The sequence below is a fragment of the Ranitomeya variabilis genome, chromosome 5 (assembly GCF_051348905.1).
Source record: "Ranitomeya variabilis isolate aRanVar5 chromosome 5, aRanVar5.hap1, whole genome shotgun sequence".
Classification (NCBI taxonomy): Eukaryota; Metazoa; Chordata; class Amphibia; order Anura; family Dendrobatidae; genus Ranitomeya; species Ranitomeya variabilis.
Window position 1 is genome coordinate 332,898,843 of NC_135236.1, and position 20,172 is coordinate 332,919,014.

General features: G+C 44.3%; 1 protein-coding gene across 1 annotated transcript in view; it reads right to left on the minus strand.

The window, feature by feature from the left end:
* DNAJC2 (DnaJ heat shock protein family (Hsp40) member C2) overlaps positions 1–20,172 on the minus strand; it is a 126,213-nt gene that overhangs the window by 6,572 nt on the left and 99,469 nt on the right. The window contains exon 15 of the mRNA XM_077264724.1: positions 149–259. Coding sequence (XP_077120839.1) covers positions 149–259 — 111 coding nt within the window. The remainder of the gene's footprint in view (positions 1–148; positions 260–20,172) is intronic.

The window sequence follows — 20,172 nt, forward strand, 5'->3', positions numbered from 1 at the left end:
CATAGAGATCTGGACCAAGGAGGTATCGTAGGAAGTGTGGCATACGGACCTATAAAGCAATACTTCTGGATGACTATGGAAAATGAACTTTACAAGTTCCCTTAAACTGTATCAGCATGTACCGTTGGCCAAACAGACAGTGACTTACCTTCAAACCGCTCAGAAGGAATAGCATTGTCTACAGATTGAGCTACAACTTTATGTTCCTTCTTGAATTTATCAAAAGCTTTCTTATTAATGTCATCCTTTTGCTGAGGATCTGCAGTAAAAGTAATTGAATGTTAATCTTCAGCAGATACACAATCTCCGTATTCTGGTAATCTCACTAGTGTTTGGAGGGGACAATATTCTGTCCCCAGTAAAATAAAAGTTTTGGGCCATTAATGTGTTTTTTTCTTTACTTTTTTATTTTGTTGTGGTATTCTTTGACTGTTTTTGCGACAAATTTTTCAAACTGACATAGTTCATGAATCGTGCAAAAATGCCCGATGTAAATAAAATCACTAACAGTGAAATTAGAGTACATTTAACAAAAACTGCAACTGATGAAGTAACAGAAAATATGGAAAACCGAAACCCCATCTTCAGTGGAAAAACATTATCAAAAACAACAAACAGGTAAACACAAAATAAACTTTGAAATAAGCACAAATTTAAAAAAAGGGAGCGAATGAGAAAAAAAATGCAATAATGAATCTGACCCATATTAGGATCATAATACAGTTCAAGTGAAAATCTTGTTGAAAACTAATAAAATGCATGGCAAATATTTGTATCTCCTCAAAATGTCAGTCAGTATTGAGGATACACAATGAGTGTATACAAATTGTTGCTTAAAGATAAGCAAAAATAATTACTCTGAAAGATCAACCAATCCTTATAAATACAGTACAGACCAAAAGTTTGGACACACCTCCTCATTTAAAGATTTTTCTGTATTTTCATGACTATGAAAATTGTACATTCACACTGAAGGCATCAAAACTATGAGATAACACAGGTGGAATTATATACGTAACAAAAAAGTGTGAAACAACTGAAATTATGTCTTATATTCTAGGTTCTTCAAAGTAGCCACCTTTTGCTTTGATGACTGCTTTGCTCACTCTTGGCATTCTCTTGATGAGCTTCAAGAGGTAGTCACCGGGAATGGTCTTCCAACAATCTTGAAGGAGTTCCCAGAGATGCTTAGCACTTGTTGGCCCTTTTGCCTTCACTCTGCGGTCCAGCTCACCCCAAACCATCTCTATTGGGTTCAGGTCTGGTGACTGTGGAGTCCAGGTCAGCTGGCGTAGCACCCCATCACTCTCCTTCTTGGTCAAATAGCCCTTACACAGCCTGGAGGTGTGTTTGGGGTCATTGTCCTGTTGAAAAAGAAATGATGGTCCAACTAAACACAAACATGATGGAATTGCATGCCGCTGCAAGATGCTGTGGTAGCCATGCTGGTTCAGTATGCCTTCAAATTTTGAATAAATCCCCAACAGTGTCACCAGCAAAGCACCCCACACCATCAAACCTCCTCCTCCATGCTTCACGGAGGAACCAGGCATGTAAAGTCCATCCGTTCACCTTTTCTGCGTCGCACAAAGACACAGTGGTTGGAACCAAAGATCTCAAATTTGGACTCATCAGACCAAAGCACAGATTTCCACTGGTCTAATGTCCATTCTTTGTGTTCTTTAGCCCAAACAAGTCTCTTCTGCTTGTTGCCTGTCCTTAGCAGTGGTTTCCTAGCAGCTATTTTACCATGAAGGCCTGCTGCACAAAGTCTCCTCTTAACAGTTGTTGTAGAGATGTCTCTGCTGCTAGAACTCTGTGTGGCATTGACCTGGTCTCTAATCTGAGCTGCTGTTAACCTGCGATTTCTAAGGCTGGTGACTCGGATAAACTTATCCTCAGAAGCAGAGGTGACTCTTGGTCTTCCTTTCCTGGGGCGGTCCTCATGTGAGCCAGTATCTTTGTAGCGCTTGATGGTTTTTTCCACTGCACTTGAGGACACTTTCAAAGTTTTCCCAATTTTTCAGACTGACAGACCTTAATTTCTTAAAGTAATGATGGCCACTCGTTTTTCTTTACTTAGAATTTGTATTATGGCAAGAAAAAAGCAGCTAACAGTCTATTCAGTAGGACTATCAGTTGTGTATCCACCAGACTTCTGCACAACACAACTGATGGTCCCAACACCATTTATAAGGCAAGAAATCCCACTTATTAAACCTGACAGGGCACACCTGTGAAGTGAAAACCATTCCCGGCGACTACCTCTTGAAGCTCATCAAGAGAATGCCAAGAGTGTGCAAAGCAGTCATCAAAGCAAAAGGTGGCTACTTTGAAGAACCTAGAATATAAGACATATTTTCAGTTGTTTCACACTTTTTTGTTAAGTATTTAATTCCACATGTGTTAATTCATAGTTTTGATGCCTTCAGTGTAAATGTACAATTTTCATAGTCCTGAAAATACAGAAAAATCTTTAAATGAGAAGATGTATCCAAACTTTTGGTCTGTACTGTACGCTGTGATAGGGGAGTAAAACTAGCCACACACTGCACAGAGCGGGTCCTAGACAACCTAATTTTAACAGCCAAATACAGTGAGCTAAGTGGTAGACTACCATTCCAAAGTTTAGGGTCACAGAGAAATTTCCTTATTTTTTTTTAAAAAAAGCACAGTTTTTTCTAATGAAGCTAACATTCAATGATTCCGAAATACAATCTATACATTGTTAAAGTGGTAAATGATTATTCTAGCTGCAAACGTCTGGTTTGTAATGCAATATCTTCATAGGTGTATAGAGGCCCATTTCCAACAAACATCACTCCAGTGTTCTTATGGTACTTCGTGTTTGCTAACTGTGTAAGAAGGCTAATGGATGGTTAAAAAACCCTTGAAAACCCTTGTGCACGTATATTAGCACAGCTGAAAACAGTTTGGCTGATTACAGAGCCTATAAACCTGACCTTCCTTTGAGCTAGTTGAGAATCTGGAGCATTACATTTGTTGGGTCCATTAAACTCTCAAAATGGCCAGAAAAAAAAAGAACTTTCATGTGAAAATCGACAGTCGATTCTTGTTCTTAGAAATGAAGGCTATTCCATGTGAGAAATTGCCAAGAAACAGTAGATTTCCTACAACGGTTTGTACTACTCCCTTCAGAGGAGAGCCTAAACAGGCTCTAACCAGAGTAGAAAGAGAAGTGGGAGGCCTCGCTGCACAACTGAGCAACAAGAAAAGTACATTAGAGTCTGTAGTTTGAGAAATCGACGCCTCACAGGTCCTCAACTGGCAGCTTCATTAAATAGTACACGCAAAACAGCAGCGTCAACATCTACAGTGAAGAGGCGACTCCGGGATGCTGGCCTTCAGGACAGAGTGGCAAAGAAAAAGCCATAGCGGAGACTGGCTAATAAAAGGAAAAGATTAATATGGGCAAAAGAACACAGAGATTGGACAGAGGAAGATTGGAAAAAAAAGTGTTATGAACAGACAAATCCAAGTTTGAGGTGTTTGGATCACACAGAAGAACATTTGTGAGATGCAGAACAACTGAAAAGATGCTGGAAGAGTGCCTGACGCCATCTGTCAAGCATGGTGGAGGTAATGTGATGGTCTGGGGTTGCTTTGGTGCTGGTAAAGTGGGAGATTTGTACAAGGTAAAAGGGATTTTGAATAAGGAAGGCTATCAATTCATTTTGCAATGCCATGCCATACCCTGTGAACAGCGCTTGATTGGAGCCAATTTCATCCTACAACAGGACAATGACCCAAAGCACACCTCCAAACTGTGCAATAACTATTTAGAAGAAGCAGGCAGCTGGTATTCTATCTGTAATGGAGTGGCCAGCGCAGTCACCAGATCTCAACCCCATTGAGCTGTTGTGGGAGCAGCTTGACCGTATGGTACACAAAAGTGCCCCTCAAGCCAAACCAACTTGTGGGGGAGGCTTCTGGAAACATGGGGTGAAATTTCTCCAGGTTACGTCAGCAAATTAACTGCTAGAATGCCAAAGGTCTGCAATGCTGTAATTGCTGCAAAGGGAGCATTCTTTGACGAACGCAAAGTTTGAAGGAGAAAATTATTATTTCAAATAAAAACCTTATTTTCCATTACGTCCCTCAGGACAGCACCATGGAGGACGTCCTTCCTTGACCTATAGCGGGACAGGATCACAGAGAGGTTAAAAGGACCCTCCCACCTCCAGTGTTTTTCCTGTCCCTACAGGGGACGGTTGTATGAGAGGTTGCTCCTAGAGCGAAGATAGCCTTGGATTCTCTTCCCCCTGTCAAGTGGTCCGTGGCCGACACCTCACTGGGTAGAGGTCCCTCAGCTATCAGTGCTGTACCAGATGGACTCGGAGTTTGGGGGTCTCAACCTTCCCTTTTCCTGGTCAGTTGGACCGTGGCCGACTCCTCTTTGAGGGGTTCCTCAGCCAACAGTCATCCTGTGCAATGGGCTTAGGGGGATCATGCGGCAGGTCCAATCCTTCCCCCTGTCAAGTAGCCCAGGGTGGAAACTCCCCGGTGGGGAGTCCCTCAGCCCCAGAGACCAGTCGAGCGGACGGGCTCCTGGGTAGAGCCGCTTCCTCCCGGTGGGGGGCCCTCGGTTCGGACGCCGACCGGCAAAACACCACTACGTCCGAAAGTCGTGTGGTGGAGAAGGCCGTTGCGCTTCCGGTGACGTCAGAGAGGAGCGCCGGCACATAGGATTGGCGTGCGTTCCACGATGGAACACAGAAGGGGGCACAGGTGAAGAAATCATTGACAGTAATGCGGCATTCCTGACGGGACGCCGCTTCCTTCCATGGTAGGCTCTCGGCGTTACCAGCTCCCCGTCTTCTAGCAGGTATGGAGCCAGCACAGGTGAGTGCATGGTTTAAATGTTGCATTGATGGCCTGGGCCCCTGGGCTGACTCTAGTCTCATGCCTTTGTGCCAAAGCTGTACCTGGAACCCATTTGCAGCTAGGCCTTGGACCTCTAGGCTATGGTAGGGCCATATGTCCAGGCTACATCTCGTGACTGGACTTCAGTTAGTTGCAGGTCTTGTCTGCACAGAGCCTTATGGATTGGGCTTCAGACTGATTTTTTTTTTTTTGGAAGCATGCTTTCCATTTCTGGTTCAATAAACAAGTGTTTCACCTTTCTTTGCAACTTAACTACTCCGTCCATAGGAGGACACAAGGTGTTAATTCAGCACATTGTCTCCATGAAGACTGCCCTCCAGCTGCGGCTCATTAACCCCTTTCTTACATCTGACGTACTATCCCGTCGAGGTGGGGTGGGCCCGTATGACTACCGACGGGATAGTACGTCATGCCCTTTAATGCGACACCGCGACTTAAGTCGCGGTGATCGCATTAAAATTCCGACGCCATCTTACCTTAAGGAAGATGGCCTCGGCATCTTGGGGTATGGCGCCGCCCCCCCAGCCTCCCGATCGCTGTGATTGGCTGTTTAATTCTGAACAGCCAATCACCGCCTTTCTCATTGTTTCAGCCAATCTGACTGAAACAGTGAGGTCCCAGGCTAGGATCGAGTACCGATGTACTCGATCCTGCGGCCGGTGCCTGGCAATGCCAGGCACCGGCCAAAACCCCCCGGATTGGCGCAATCAACGATCACATCGATCGCGCCAATTGCAGGGCACAGCGGCGGTGTTACCACGCTGTGCCCTGCTGTAAACTACCAGCTCCGGTGCCTGCCTCCCATGCCCTGCGTCTGTGCCCAGCTCTGATTGGCGCGATCGATGTGATCGTCGATCGCGCCAATCACAGGGCACAGCAGCGGTATGTCCGCGCTGTGCCCTGCCGGTCACTTGCTGGTGACCAGCCTATGACCGGAGCTGTGAGCTCAGATCATAGGCTGGTGCCTAGCAACACCGGCGTCACCAGGGCCTCCCCTGATTGGTGGGATCGATGTGATCATCGATCCCACCAATCACAAGTCACAGCAGCGGTGTGACCGCTCTGTGACCTGTCTCACCTGCCCCTGATCTGTCTGACTGCTCTGCAAGAATCCTCACACTTGTTGAGGGCTCCTGCAGAGCGGTCACGCTGACAGATCCCCCTCCTGTGCTGAGACTTGTGGTGCCACAGTAGCCTGTGACACCACAATTCTTGCTAAAAAAAAAAGAAAGAAGAAAGAAGAGATACTACAAACGTAAGTGTTCATCCCCGATCCCGGCCCGATCTTTCTTCCCCCCCCTCAATCCTCCCCCTTCCCCCCCACTTTGCGCCGCGTCCGTCCGTGCCCAAATTTAGCAGCTGCCGAGCGTTGATTGGTGACGCAGTTCACCGATCAACACTCGTGCTCGCTTTTCTTTTTCACCCCCTTAGTGCCGCCGAGCGTTGATTGGTGAAGCAGTTCACCGATCAACACTTGTGCTCACTTTTCTTCTCTACATCCCTGTCTGCGCTCCCAGCCGCTGCGTCTAAACCCGTGCCTTTCGTTTCTTTTTTTTTTTTCCACATCCCCGTCCGCGCACCGAGCCGCTGCGTCTGAACCCGCGCCTTTCGTTTCTTTTTTTTTTCCACATCCCCGTCCGCGCACCCAGCCTCTGCATCTAAACCCGTGCCTTTCGTTTCTTTTTTTTTTCCACATCCCCTTGCGCGCACCCCGCCGCTGCGTCTGAACCCGTGCCTTTCTTTTCTTCACATCCCCTTGCGCGCACCCCGCCGCTGCGTCTGAACCCGTGCCTTTCTTTTCTTTTTTTTTCCACATCCCCTTGCGCGCACCCCGCCGCTGCGTCTGAACCCGTGCCTTTCTTTTCACATCCCCTTGCGCGCACCCCGCTGCTGCGTCTGAACCCGTGCCTCTTTTTTTTTTCACATCCCCTTGCGCGCACCCCGCCGCTGCGTGTGAACCCGTGCCTTTCTTTTCTTTCTTTTTTCACATCCCCTTGCGCGCACCCCGCCGCTGCGTCTGAACCCGTGTCTTTCTTTTCTTTTTTCCACATCCCCGTCCGCGCACCCAGCCGCTGCCGCCGAACTTTGATAAGTGACGCGGTTCACTTATCAGAGCTCTCGTGCCTGCCGTTTTTTTTCACATCCCCGTTCACACACCCAGCAGCCGCCGAACTTTGATAAGTGACGCAGTTCACTTATCAGAGCTAGGGCCTGCTGTTTTAGACTTTTCCTTTCACAGGTATTTTTTTTCCCCATTTGCTTTTTTTCCTTTAGCTTTTTCAGAATAGTTGGCACCAAACACTATCCCCCCCCCCCACACGTATACATAGTTACCAATAAATTACACCCCAGGAACCATACTCACAAAAAAATGTCCCGTTCGTCCCAGCAGCGCTATTCAGCGGAGGAGGCATATTCTTACCTTGCCTCCGACACGGATAGCGAGGGAGAGGATCCCACATTCCTTTACTCTTCAGATTCTTCATCCTCTTCCTCCTCCTCATCTTCCTCCTCGGGTCCTGCGGAACCGCCACACAAACTCCCCAGGAGAGAAGATGAGGCAGCGCCCACTCCTGAAGATGAACCAGCGCGCCCCTCTTCGGACCCCATATGGTCCTCGCCCCCCGAAAACTACGAGCCACTGATTCCTGATTTTGTGGCAGAATCAGGAATCAAGTTTGACACCACCGGCCTCACAGAAATAGACTTTTAAAGTCTTTTTCTCTGAGGATTTTATTAACCTCATGGTGGAGCAAACTAATTTGTATGCTCGGCAATTTTTGGAGCAAAACTCGGGTTCATCATTTTCTAACTGGTCTCCTGTAGACAGAGTTGAAATGATGCAGTTTTGGGGCCTGGTCCTCCACATGGGGATCGTGAAGAAGCCAGAAATTCGGCAATATTGGAGTGTAGATATTTTATATAACACTCCAGTGTTCCGAATGGTCATGGTTCGGACGCGTTTTGAGGCCATCCATAAGTTCCTGCATTACAACGATAATGCACGGTGTCCCGCACGAGATGACCCCAATTTTGACCGTCTGTTCAAAGTTCGGCCGGTCATCGAACACTTCAGCAAAAAGTTTGCTGAATTGTACGTGCCCAAAAGGGACATCTGCGTGGATGAGTCCTTGGTTCATTTTAAGGGGCGGCTCAGATTCCGTCAATACCTGCCCAACAAGAGGGCCAGGTACGGAATCAAACTCTACAAGCTGTGTGAGAGTACCTCAGGGTACACCCACAGCTTTAGAGTTTACGAAGGGAAGGACAGCAGGATTGAACCGCCTGAGTGTCCTTCTATCCTGGGAGTGAGTGGGAAAATTGTGTGGGATTTGGTGCACCCACTGCTGGATAAAGGTTATCACCTCTATACCGATAACTTTTACACCAGCATCCCACTCTACAAATCTCTGCAGCCTGCGGTACTGTCCGCAAAAATCAGAGAGGCCTCCCGAAGACGCTACTTGGGCAGATGCTCAGAAAAGGTGAGATCAAAGCCCAATGTAGCGACCACCTGCTGGTGGTCAAGTACAAGGACAAGAGGGATGTCCTTCTCTTGACCATCATACACGGTGATGGCAGTGCCCTCAGCAGTGTACGGGGTACCTCTACACAGGTCTGCAAACCGGACTGTGTACTGGGGTACAACAAAAACATGGGGGGGCGTTGATCTCTCCGATCAACTCCTCCAACCGTACAGTGCTTTGAGGAAGGCCAAGGTGTGGTACAAAAAGCTGTCGGTGTACATCGCACAAATGGCAATGCTCAACGCTTTCCTGCTGTCACGATGTGCACGACACACTGATACGTCGTACCTTCAGTTCCAGGAGGTAGAGGTTAAGGCCCTGATGTTTGGCACAAGGGAAGGAGCGGGCCCCAGTACTTCCGGAACTGAGGGTGCTCGTATTGTACCAGGTCAGCATTTTCCGGGGGTGGTCCCCCCAACTGATAGAAAAGGTAAGCCGCAAAAAAGGTGCCGAGTGTGCTACAAACGAGGAGTACGCAAGGACGCCATCTATCAATGCGACACCTGCCCCGACAAACCTGGCCTGTGTATGAAGGACTGCTTCAAATTGTACCACACCTCCATGCACTACTAATTTACTTTACAGGAAACAGTAGATTAGTTTCAAAGAGGGGGCAAATCTAAGTAAGTTCCTTGGGGGTCTAGGTTCCAAAATGATGTCACTTGTGATTTTTTTTTTTTTTTTACTGTTTAGGCACATCAGGGGCTCTACATACGGAACATGACGCCCTCTGCATTCCAGTCTGCATTCCAAATCGTCACTGCTTCCCTTCTGAGTCCCGAAGTGCCCAAACAGCTTTTTCCCACATATGGGGTACCGGCGTACTCAGAACAAATTGGACAGCAACTTTTGGGGTCCAATTTCTCTTGTTACCCTTGGGAAAATAAAAAATTGGGGACTGAAAGATCATTTATGTGGGGAAAAAATAGAATTTTTTATTTTCACGCCGGGCGTCAAACTTTAGTGAAGCACTTGCGGAGGTTCAAAATTCTCACCACACACCTAGATAAGTTCCTTAGGGGGTCAAGTTTCCAAAATGGGGTCACTTGTGGGGAGTTTCTACTGTTTAGGCACATCAGGCGCTCACCAAATGGAACATGATGCCGGCAGACAATTCCATCAAAGTCTGCATTCCAAAACGTCACTACTTCCCTTCCGAGCCCCGAAGTGTGCCCAAACAGTAGTTTTCTCCCACATATGGGGTACCAGCGTACTCAGGACAAATTGGACAACAACTTTTGGGGTCCAATTTATCCTGTTACCCTTGGGAAAATAAAAAATTGGGGACTGAAAGATCATTTTTGTGGAAAAAATAGGATTTTTTATTTTCACCCCCGGGCGTTATAAACTTTCGTGAAGCACTTGGGGGATAAAAGTGCTCACAACACATCTAGATAAGTTCCTTAGGGGGTCTAGTTTCCAAAATGGGGTCACTTGTGGGGGGTTTCCACTGTTTAGGCACATCAGGGGCTCGCCAAACACGACATGGCATCCGATCTAAATTCCAGCCAATTTTAGCTTGAAAATGTCAAAGGGCGCTCCTTTCCTTCTGAGCCCTGCCATGCGCCCAAACAGTGGATCCCCCACATATGGGGTATCAGCATACTCAGGACAAATTGGACAACTTTTGGGGTCCAATTTCTCCTTTTACCCTTGAGAAAATAAAAAATTGGGGATTAAACGATCATGTTTGTAGAAAAAAATAGGATTTTTATTTTCACACCCGGGCGTTATAAACTTTCGTGAAGCACTTGGGGGATAAAAGCGCTCACAACACATCTAGATAAGTTCCTTAGGGGGTCTAGTTTCCAAAATGGGGTCACTTGTGGGGGGTTTCCACTGTTTAGGCACATCAGGGGCTCGCCAAACACGACATGGCATCCGATCTAAATTCCAGCCAATTTTAGCTTGAAAATGTCAAAGGGCGCTCCTTTCCTTCTGAGCCCTGCCATGCGCCCAAACAGTGGATCCCCCACATATGGGGTATCAGCATACTCAGGACAAATTGGACAACTTTTGGGGTCCAATTTCTCCTTTTACCCTTGAGAAAATAAAAAATTGGGGATTAAACGATCATGTTTGTAGAAAAAATAGGATTTTTATTTTCACACCCGGGCGTTATAAACTTTCGTGAAGCACTTGGGGGATAAAAGCGCTCACAACACATCTAGATAAGTTCCTTAGGGGGTCTAGTTTCCAAAATGGGGTCACTTGTGGGGGGTTTCCACTGTTTAGGCACATCAGGGGCTCGCCAAACACGACATGGCATCCGATCTAAATTCCAGCCAATTTTAGCTTGAAAATGTCAAAGGGCGCTCCTTTCCTTCTGAGCCCTGCCATGCGCCCAAACAGTGGATCCCCCACATATGGGGTATCAGCGTACTCAGGACAAATTGGACAACTTTTGGGGTCCAATTTCTCCTTTTACCCTTGAGAAAATAAAAAATTGGGGATTAAACGATCATGTTTGTAGAAAAAATAGGATTTTTATTTTCACACCCGGGCGTTATAAACTTTCGTGAAGCACTTGGGGGATAAAAGTGCTCACGACACATATAGATAAGTTCCTTAGGGGGTCTAGTTTCCAAAATGGGGTCACTTGTGGGGGGTTTCCACTGTTTAGGCACATCAGGGGCTCGCCAAACGCGACATGGCGTCCGATCTGAATTCCAGCCAATTTTAGCTTGAAAATGTCAAAGGGCGCTCCTTTCCTTCTGAGCCCTGCCATGCGCCCAAACAGTGGTTCCCACCCACATATGGGGTATCCGCGTACTCAGGACAAATTGGACAACAACTTTTGGGGTCCAATTTCTCCTTTTACCCTTGGGAAATTAAAAAAATTATTGCTGAAAGATCATTTTTGTGACTAAAAAGTAAAATGTTAATTTTTTCCTTTCATGTTGCTTCTGCTGCTGTGAAACACCTGAAGGGTTAATAAACTTCTTGAATGTGGTTTTGAGCACCTTGAGGGGTGCAGTTTTCAGAATGGTGTCACTTTTGGGTATTTTCTACCATATAGACCCCTCAAAATGACTTCAAATGTGAGGTGGTCCCTAAAAAAAATGATTTTGTAAATTTTGTTGTAAAAATGAGAAATTGCTGTTCAAATTTTAACCCTTATAACTTCCTAGAAAAAAAAAAAATTGTTTCCAAAATTGTGCTGATGTAAAGTAGACATGTGGGAAATGTTATTTATTAACTATTTTGTGTCACATAACTCTCTGGTTTAACAGAATAAAAATTCAAAGTTGGAAAATTGCGAAATTTTTAAAATTTTCGCCAAATTTCCATTTTTTTCACAAATAAACGCAAGTTATATCGAAGAAATTTTACCACTATCATGAAGTACAATATGTTACAAGAAAACAGTCTCAGAATCGCTAAGATCCGTTGAAGTGTTTCGGAGTTATAACCTCATAAAGAGACAGTGGTCAGAAATGTAAAAATTGGCCCGGTCATTAACGTGCAAACCACCCTTGGGGGTGAAGGGGTTAATTAGCTCCTTCGGGTGGAGTCAGTCTGACAAATGAGATGTCCTGTTCAGAGTGGAGATTTATCTGGAACTCTGATAGATTGCTCTTTTGCTTAAAAGTGTAAGTCTGGTCTCTTGTTTGGCACCTTCAAGCATGGCCTAGTCTTTCTGTGCATCTCTTGACATCATACTGCTTGTATGCATCATATGGAGTGTCTCTGTGCATGATACTGCATCATAGTACATCTATGCAACATATTGAGTGCCTCTGTAGCTTCATACGGCATTATACTGCTTTATAGTTACATAGTTACATAGTTATTAAGGTTGAAGGAAGACTGTAAGTCCATCTAGTTCAACCCATAGCCTAACTAACCTAACATGCCCTAACATGTTGATCCAGAGGAAGGCAAAAAAAACCCATGTGGCAAAGAGTAACTCCACCATGGGGAAAAAAATTCCTTCCCGACTCCACATACGGCAATCAGACTAGTTCCCTGGATCAACGCCTTATCAAGGAATCTAGTGTATATACCCTGTAACATTATACTTTTCCAGAAAGGTATCCAGTCCCCTCTTAAATTTAATTAATGAATCACTCATTACAACATCATACGGCAGCGAGTTCCATAGTCTCACTGCTCTTACAGTAAAGAATCCGCGTCTGTTATTATGCTTAAACCTTCTTTACTCCAGACGTAGAGGATGCCCCCTTGTCCCTGTCTCAGGTCTATGATTAAAAAGATCATCAGAAAGGTCTTTGTACTGTCCCCTCATATATTTATACATTAACATAAGATCCCCCCTTAGTCTTCGTTTTTCCAAACTAAATAGCCCCAAGTGTAATAACCTATCTTGGTAATGCAGACCCCCCAGTCCTCTAATAACCTTGGTCGCTCTTCTCTGCACCCGCTCCAGTTCAGCTATGTCTTTCTTATACACCGGAGACCAGAACTGTGCACAGTATTCTAAGTGTGGTCGCACTAGTGACTTGTACAGAGGTAAAATTATGTTCTCCTCATGAGCATCTATGCCTCTTTTAATGCATCCCATTATTTTATTTGCCTTTGTAGCAGCTGCCTGACACTGGCCACTGAATATGAGTTTGTCATCCACCCATATACCCAGGTCTTTTTCATTGATGGTTTTGCCCAGAGTTTTAGAATTAAGCACATAGTTATACATCTTATTACTTCTACCCAAGTGCATGACCTTACATTTATCCCCATTAAAGCTCATTTGCCATTTATCAGCCCAAGTTTCTAGTTTACATAAATCATCCTGTAATATAAAATTGTCCTCCCCTGTATTGATTACCCTGCAGAGTTTAGTGTCATCTGCAAATATTGAAATTCTACTCTGAATGCCCCCTACAAGATCATTAATAAATATGTTAAAAAGAAGAAGGCCCAATACTGACCCCTGTGGTACCCCACTGCTAACCGCAACCCAGTCCGAGTGTGCTCCATTAATAACCACCCTTTGTTTCCTATCCCTGAGCCAGCTCTCAACCCACTTACACATATTTTCCCCTATCCCCATTACTCTCATTTTATGTAACAACCTTTTGTGTGGCACCGTATCAAAAGCTTTGGAAAAGTCCATATACACTACGTCCACTGGGTTCCCTTGGTCCAGTCCGGAACTTACCTCTTCATAGAAGCTGATCAAATTAGTCTGACATGAACGGTCCCTAGTAAACCCGTGCTGATACTGGGTCATAAGGTTATTCCTCTTCAGATACTCCAGTATAGTATCCCTTAGAATGCCCTCCAGGATTTTACCCACAGTAGAGGTTAAGCTTACTGGCCTATAATTACCGAGTTCAGTTTTTGCCCCTTTTTTGAATATTGGCACCACATTTGCTATACGCCAGTCCTGTGGTACAGACCCTGTTATTATGGAGTCTTTAAAGATTAAAAATAATGGTCTATCAATGACTGTACTTAGTTCCTGCAGTACTCGGGGGTGTATCCCATCCGGGCCCGGAGATTTGTCAATTTTAGTTATTTTTAGACACCGCTGTACTTCCTGCTGGGTTAAGCAGGTGACATTTAATGGGGAATTTTTATCACTAGTCATTTTGTCTGCCATGGGATTTTCTTTTGTAAATACTGATGTAAAAAAGTCATTTAGCATATTGGCTTTTTCCTCATCCTCATCCACCATTTCCCCCAGATTATTTTTAAGGGGGCCAACACTGTCATTTTTTAGTTTCTTACTATTTATATAGTTAAAGAATATTTTGGGATTATTTTTACTCTCTCTGGCAATGAGTCTCTGTCTCAATCTTTGCTGCCTTGATTTGCTTTTTACAGAATTTATTTAATTTTCTGTATTTATTTAATGCCTCCTCACTACCTACTTCCTTTAATTCTCTAAATGCTTTCTTTTTGTCCCTTATTGCGCCCCTTACAGCTCTATTTAGCCATATTGGTTTCCTCCTATTTCTAGTATGTTTATTCCCATACGGTATATACTGTGCACAGGTCCTATCCAGGATGCTAATAAACGTCTAGTTACTTTGTGCATCATATTGCTTCATGGTTCCTTTATGCATCAGAGTGCTTCATATTGCCTTTCTGCATCATATTGCATCATATTGCATCACTGTTCCTATATGCATCATAGTGCTCATATTGCCTTTGTGTATCATATTGCTTCATGGCTCTTATACGCATCATAGCGCTTCATATTGCCTCTGTGCATTATATTACAGCATATTGCTTCATGGTTCCTATACGCATCATAGCGCTTCATATTGCCTCTGTGCATTATATTACAGCATATTGCTTCATGGTTCCTATACGCATCATAGCGCTTCATATTGCCTCTGTGCATTATATTACAGCATATTGCTTCATGGTTCCTACACGCATCATAGCGCTTCATATTGCCTTTGTGCATTAGATTACAGCATATTGCTTCATGGTTCCTATAAGCATCATAGCGCTTCATATTGCCTTTGTGCATTAGATTACAGCATATTGCTTCATGGTTCCTATATGCATCATAGCGCTTCATATTGCCTTTGTGCATTATATTACAGCATATTGCTTCATGGTTCCCATACGCATCATAGCGCTTCATATTGCCTTTGTGCATTATATTACAGCATATTGCTTCATGGTTCCTATACGCATCATAGCGCTTCATATTGCCTCTGTGCATTATATTACAGCATATTGCTTCATGGTTCCTATACGCATCATAGCGCTTCATATTGCCTTTGTGCATTAGATTACAGGATATTGCTTCATGGTTCCTATAAGCATCATAGCGCTTCATATTGCCTTTGTGCATTAGATTACAGCATATTGCTTCATGGTTCCTATAAGCATCATAGCGCTTCATATTGCCTTTGTGCATTATATTACAGCATATTGCTTCATGGTTCCCATACGCATCATAGCGCTTCATATTGCCTTTGTGCATTATATTACAGCATATTGCTTCATGGTTCCTATACGCATCATAGCGCTTCATATTGCCTCTGTGCATTATATTACAGCATATTGCTTCATGGTTCTTATACGCATCATAGTGCTTCATATTGCCTCTGTGCATTATATTACAGCATATTGCTTCATAGTTCCTATACGCATCATAGCGCTTCATATTGCCTTTGTGCATTAGATTACAGCATATTGCTTCATGGTTCCCATATGCATCAGCGCTTCATAGTGACTTTGTGCATTATATTACAGCATATTGCTTCATTTTTCCTATATGCACCATAGTGCTTCATAGTTACTTCATGCATCATATTGCATCATATTGCTTCATAGTTACTATATGCATTATAGTGCTTCATTGTTCCTATATGCACCATAGCGCTTCATAGTTACTTCATGCATCATACTGCTTCATTATTCCTATATGCATATTGCTTCATTATTCCTGTATGCATCATAGTGCTTCAGATTGCCTTTGTGCATCATATTTCTTCATAGTTGCTATATGCATCATAGCGCTTCATAGTGACTTTGCATCATATTGCATCGTATTGAATCAGATTACTTAATAGTGCCTTTGGACATTATATTGCTTCATAGTTCCTATATGCATCATATTGCATCATAGGGTTTCGGTGCCCTTTGCCTCAGGGGGTATCATTAGTGTGTCGGGCGTGGTGTTTTTTTCGCCTCTGGCGGTGAACCACTGGGTTAGACCTTCTGTCTGGTGCCTTGTGTGGCCGCACATTGTATCATCGGCCTACCACTTCACATTTTTGTCTTGGGCCTCAACTCTAGATATAGAGTCCTTGTGTTTTGGACCCAGATCCAGCTTTTGTTACTTAATTATTTACAACAAGGCTTAGTCAAGCAAACAGATATGTTTGAATTGGCTTAGTAAAATTTGCATTTCTTCTGTTTGGAACAGATCTCTCAGGTAGGTTCTACCTTGAGTGCTAAAGGCAAGTCTATTACATAATTAGCTTTAAAAGATGACATATGTCATTTTGGTACATCCTATAATCCTATAAAAGGACATACTACTGTCCTGGGAGCGGAAAAATCCCACGAGTTGAAAGGAAGGATTCCTTCCTCCTTGGAATGCTTTGCCCTAAGATATTAGGACCATCTACAATTTGCATAGTTTTAGGCGCTCCCTCAAAACACATTTGTTCAGAGTGGCCTATCACGTTCCCTTATCAGTCATTTTATGTTTGTGTGTGTGTGTGTAGCCCATTCACTATCTCCATCTATCCCCCACCCCCTGAAGATGGCTGTGCCATCATTGTAAATACAACATTGTTAATACACACTTGTACATTGTATCTTCCCCACCTCATTGTAGATTGTGAGCTCTCACGAGCAGGGTCGTTTTATTATGCTTTAATTATTATATGGTTGTTACTTATGACTGTTCTGTTTGAAACTGTCAAACTGTAAAGCGCTGTGGATTATGTTGACGCTATATAAATAAAGTTTATTGTTGTTATTATTATTAATCCTTCCCAAACTCCACATTCGGCAATCAGATAGACAGATTCTTGTCCCATAAGTCTGTTGCGTTTTGTTTACCAGGGACATCAGCACTGCATTTTGTACCTTGTGGTGAAGCAGCAGCACTGTGTCGTGTGACAGAGGATCCCATACAGCTCATACGGCTCTTACAGCAGTCTCGGCTCCTAAGATAAATGAAGCTGTATCCAGGGCTCTTACTGTTAAGACCCCATAGTCTCACTGCCTCACAGTAGATAATCTCCCTCTGTGATGAGGAAGAAACCTACTTTTTCTCTAGCCATGGAATATGGTTACTCCCACAATGGCAGTCTAAAGGTACCTTCACACGAAACGACTTTGTAACGATATCGCTAGCGATCCGTGACGTTGCAGCGTCCTCGCTAGCGATATCGTTTAGTTTGACACGCAGCAGCGATCAGGATCCTGCTGTGATGTCGCTGGTCGCTGAATAAAGTCCAGAACTTTATTTGGTCGTCCGATCGCCGTGTATCGTTGTGTTTGAAAGCAAAAGCAACGATACCAGCGATGTTTTACACTGGTAACCAGGGTAAACATCGGGTTACCAAGCGCAGGGCCGCGCTTAGTAACCCGATGTTTACCCTGGTTACCAGCGTAAAAGTAAAAAAGCCAAACAGTACATACTCACCTGCGCGTACCCCAGCGTCTGCTTCCTGACACTTACTGAGCGCCGGCCCTAAAGTGAAAGTGAAAGCACAGCGGTGACGTCACCGCTGTGCTGTTAGGGCCGGAGCCCAGTCAGTGTCAGGAAGCAGACGCTGGGGGACGCGCAGGTGAGTATGTGCTGTTTGTTTTTTTTACTTTTACGCTGGTAACCAGGGTAAACATCGGGTTACTAAGCGCGGCCCTGCGCTTAGCAACCCGATGTTTACCCTGGTTACCCGGGGACCTCGGCATCGTTGGTCGCTGGAGAGCGGTCTGTGTGACAGCTCCCCAGCGATCAAACAGCGACGCTGCAGCGATCGGCATCGTTGTCGCTATCGCTGCAGCGTCGCTTCGTGTGAAGGTACCTTAAGTGTATAAAGATCCCTGAGAAGATTGCCTCTTGGGATATGTATGAGCGTAATATGCATATATGGACAAATAAGTTGACATACTTATAATGTCTGGACTAATGACTCGTATAAATGCAGTTTCGAATAATTTCAAGTGTTGGAAGATTTTTACTAGCAACACCACCTTCATCGATTCAGAGTCCAGACTCCCTGTGTCTAACATCAGTAAAACAGGAGTGATGATCCACGTTTCTCTTTCAGTGCTTCTAATGAGAAGCCCGACGTTGGTAATGACAGGAGATATTACCTGCCAGATGGTGTATTCCTTAGTTTCAATAATATCCAACCCTTCTTGGGTTAGACATCTAAGCATTTGGAATAGACGTGATCTCCTGAATGAGTAATGTGCGTACATCCCAATGCTCGGCCATTATCCATGTACTAACTATTATTGGTTTGATCTTTCCGCAGTCCAGGACCTCTGTCCTGCAGGTCTCCTTGTAGTACGGTAAGCTGGTCTGTAACCAAGGCTTAACCTGAGCCCAGAAGGTCCGATGAAGGAACAGTCCTGGGTTATAAGCACATGCAGCTTATTATTGGGTCGGTACAGTCCTCATTGTGTGGTGGCTGTGCCTTTCACCATATTTTGCTGGGCAATAAGGTTTTCTAACCCTATTCTGAGGCTGCGATGTCTATAAGTATCTATCACAGTAAATAACTTGCTTGGCTCATTATTGGTATTGGAGCACAATGGGTGAATTTCCCTCTCTGTTTCTGATGCTTATTTCATTTACCACATTCATACTGAAATTGGCCATTATAGATGTATATTAGACACTCACTACGGTGATTTTCTTTGCAGATCTCTTTAGATATCTATGGTTTTTCTGATCTTTCAGATCATTTATATATCTAGTCTGGTTTTTGCCTGGGAATTTGATTCCTGGGCTTCTGTACCCACCCTGGAAGAGTTTCTTTGGTATTCTCCATGGTGCTGTCCTGAGGGACGTAATGGAAAAAGGGAATTAGACCTACCGGTAATTCGGTTTCCAGGTAGTCCCTCAGGACAGCACCCTTAGTTCCCTCCCTTATGTTTCTCTTTTTAGGCTTGTACGGGATTAATCTACCGGCAGATCGTTCGTCCTTTGGGTCACCATGGCTCGAAATTAAGATGAAGCCGTTAAATGGTTATTACAGACATGTTTGTAAGGGCATGTTTAGACTATTTATTTCTATCCTTCTGTGGTACTTTGAAAAAACACTGGAGGTGGGAGGGTCCTTTTAACCTCTCTGTGATCCTGTCCCGCTATAGGTCAAGGAAGGACGTCCTCCATGGTGCTGTCCTGAGGGACTACCTGGAAACCGAATTACCGGTAGGTCTAATTCCCTTTTTCCAACATTGTCAATGTCTGGACTTGATTTTCAATTCATTTGGCAACTCATTTGATTAATAAAAGTATGACCAACAGCAGAGAAAGAAGAGGCAGCACTCACCGATCTTGTGAGACAGGTTCCTTTATTATCTTACAACAACGACCCGTAGAAGCGCCATTCAGGCGTGAAACGGCCGTCGTCAGGCTTGCCGCACTCTGTACGTCAGTACCCCCGGCCGTGAAGATGTCGTTGTTGTTGTTGTAGGATAATAAAGGAACCTGTCTCAGAAGATCGGTGAGTGCTGCCTCTTCTTTCTCTGCTGTTGGATATACCGGCATGTGTCTTCGGCTATAGCAACTATGATCCAGCGGCTGTACTCCTAACGCAGGTGGATAGGCTCGGCTGTTTTTATGAGCGGTGGTGAAGTCGGCTTTACTTCTTTTTGATCTACATAATAAAAGTATGAGTTTTCATGGAAATCACAAAATTGTTTGGGTGACCCTAAACTTTTGAATGGTAATGTATATCCGTAGAATGGGCCTCTGAGACTTCTGACAATCAACACAATTCAGGAGCTACACAATGACTTTGCCCAAGACAGGTCATGCAACCAAAGATCGTTGCTACATCACAATAGTACAGGTGAATGATGTCACATTGTGATCCCGCAAGATATCATTGCAAAAAACCCAACTAGTTGTAACTGTCACTTGCTTGTTGCAACGTGACCCCATTGAATTGTATTATGTTGTGATGCAAGTCATATGGTGATTTGTGTCATGGACATATTGTAGCCCTAGCTCTATGTTGTTTGGGATAAACAGATGAGTCCATGTGCTTACATCAACAGTGTGTGAGATGCAGATCTCACAAGTCTACTATTACCCGATCAAATTACAGAGGTCACAAAG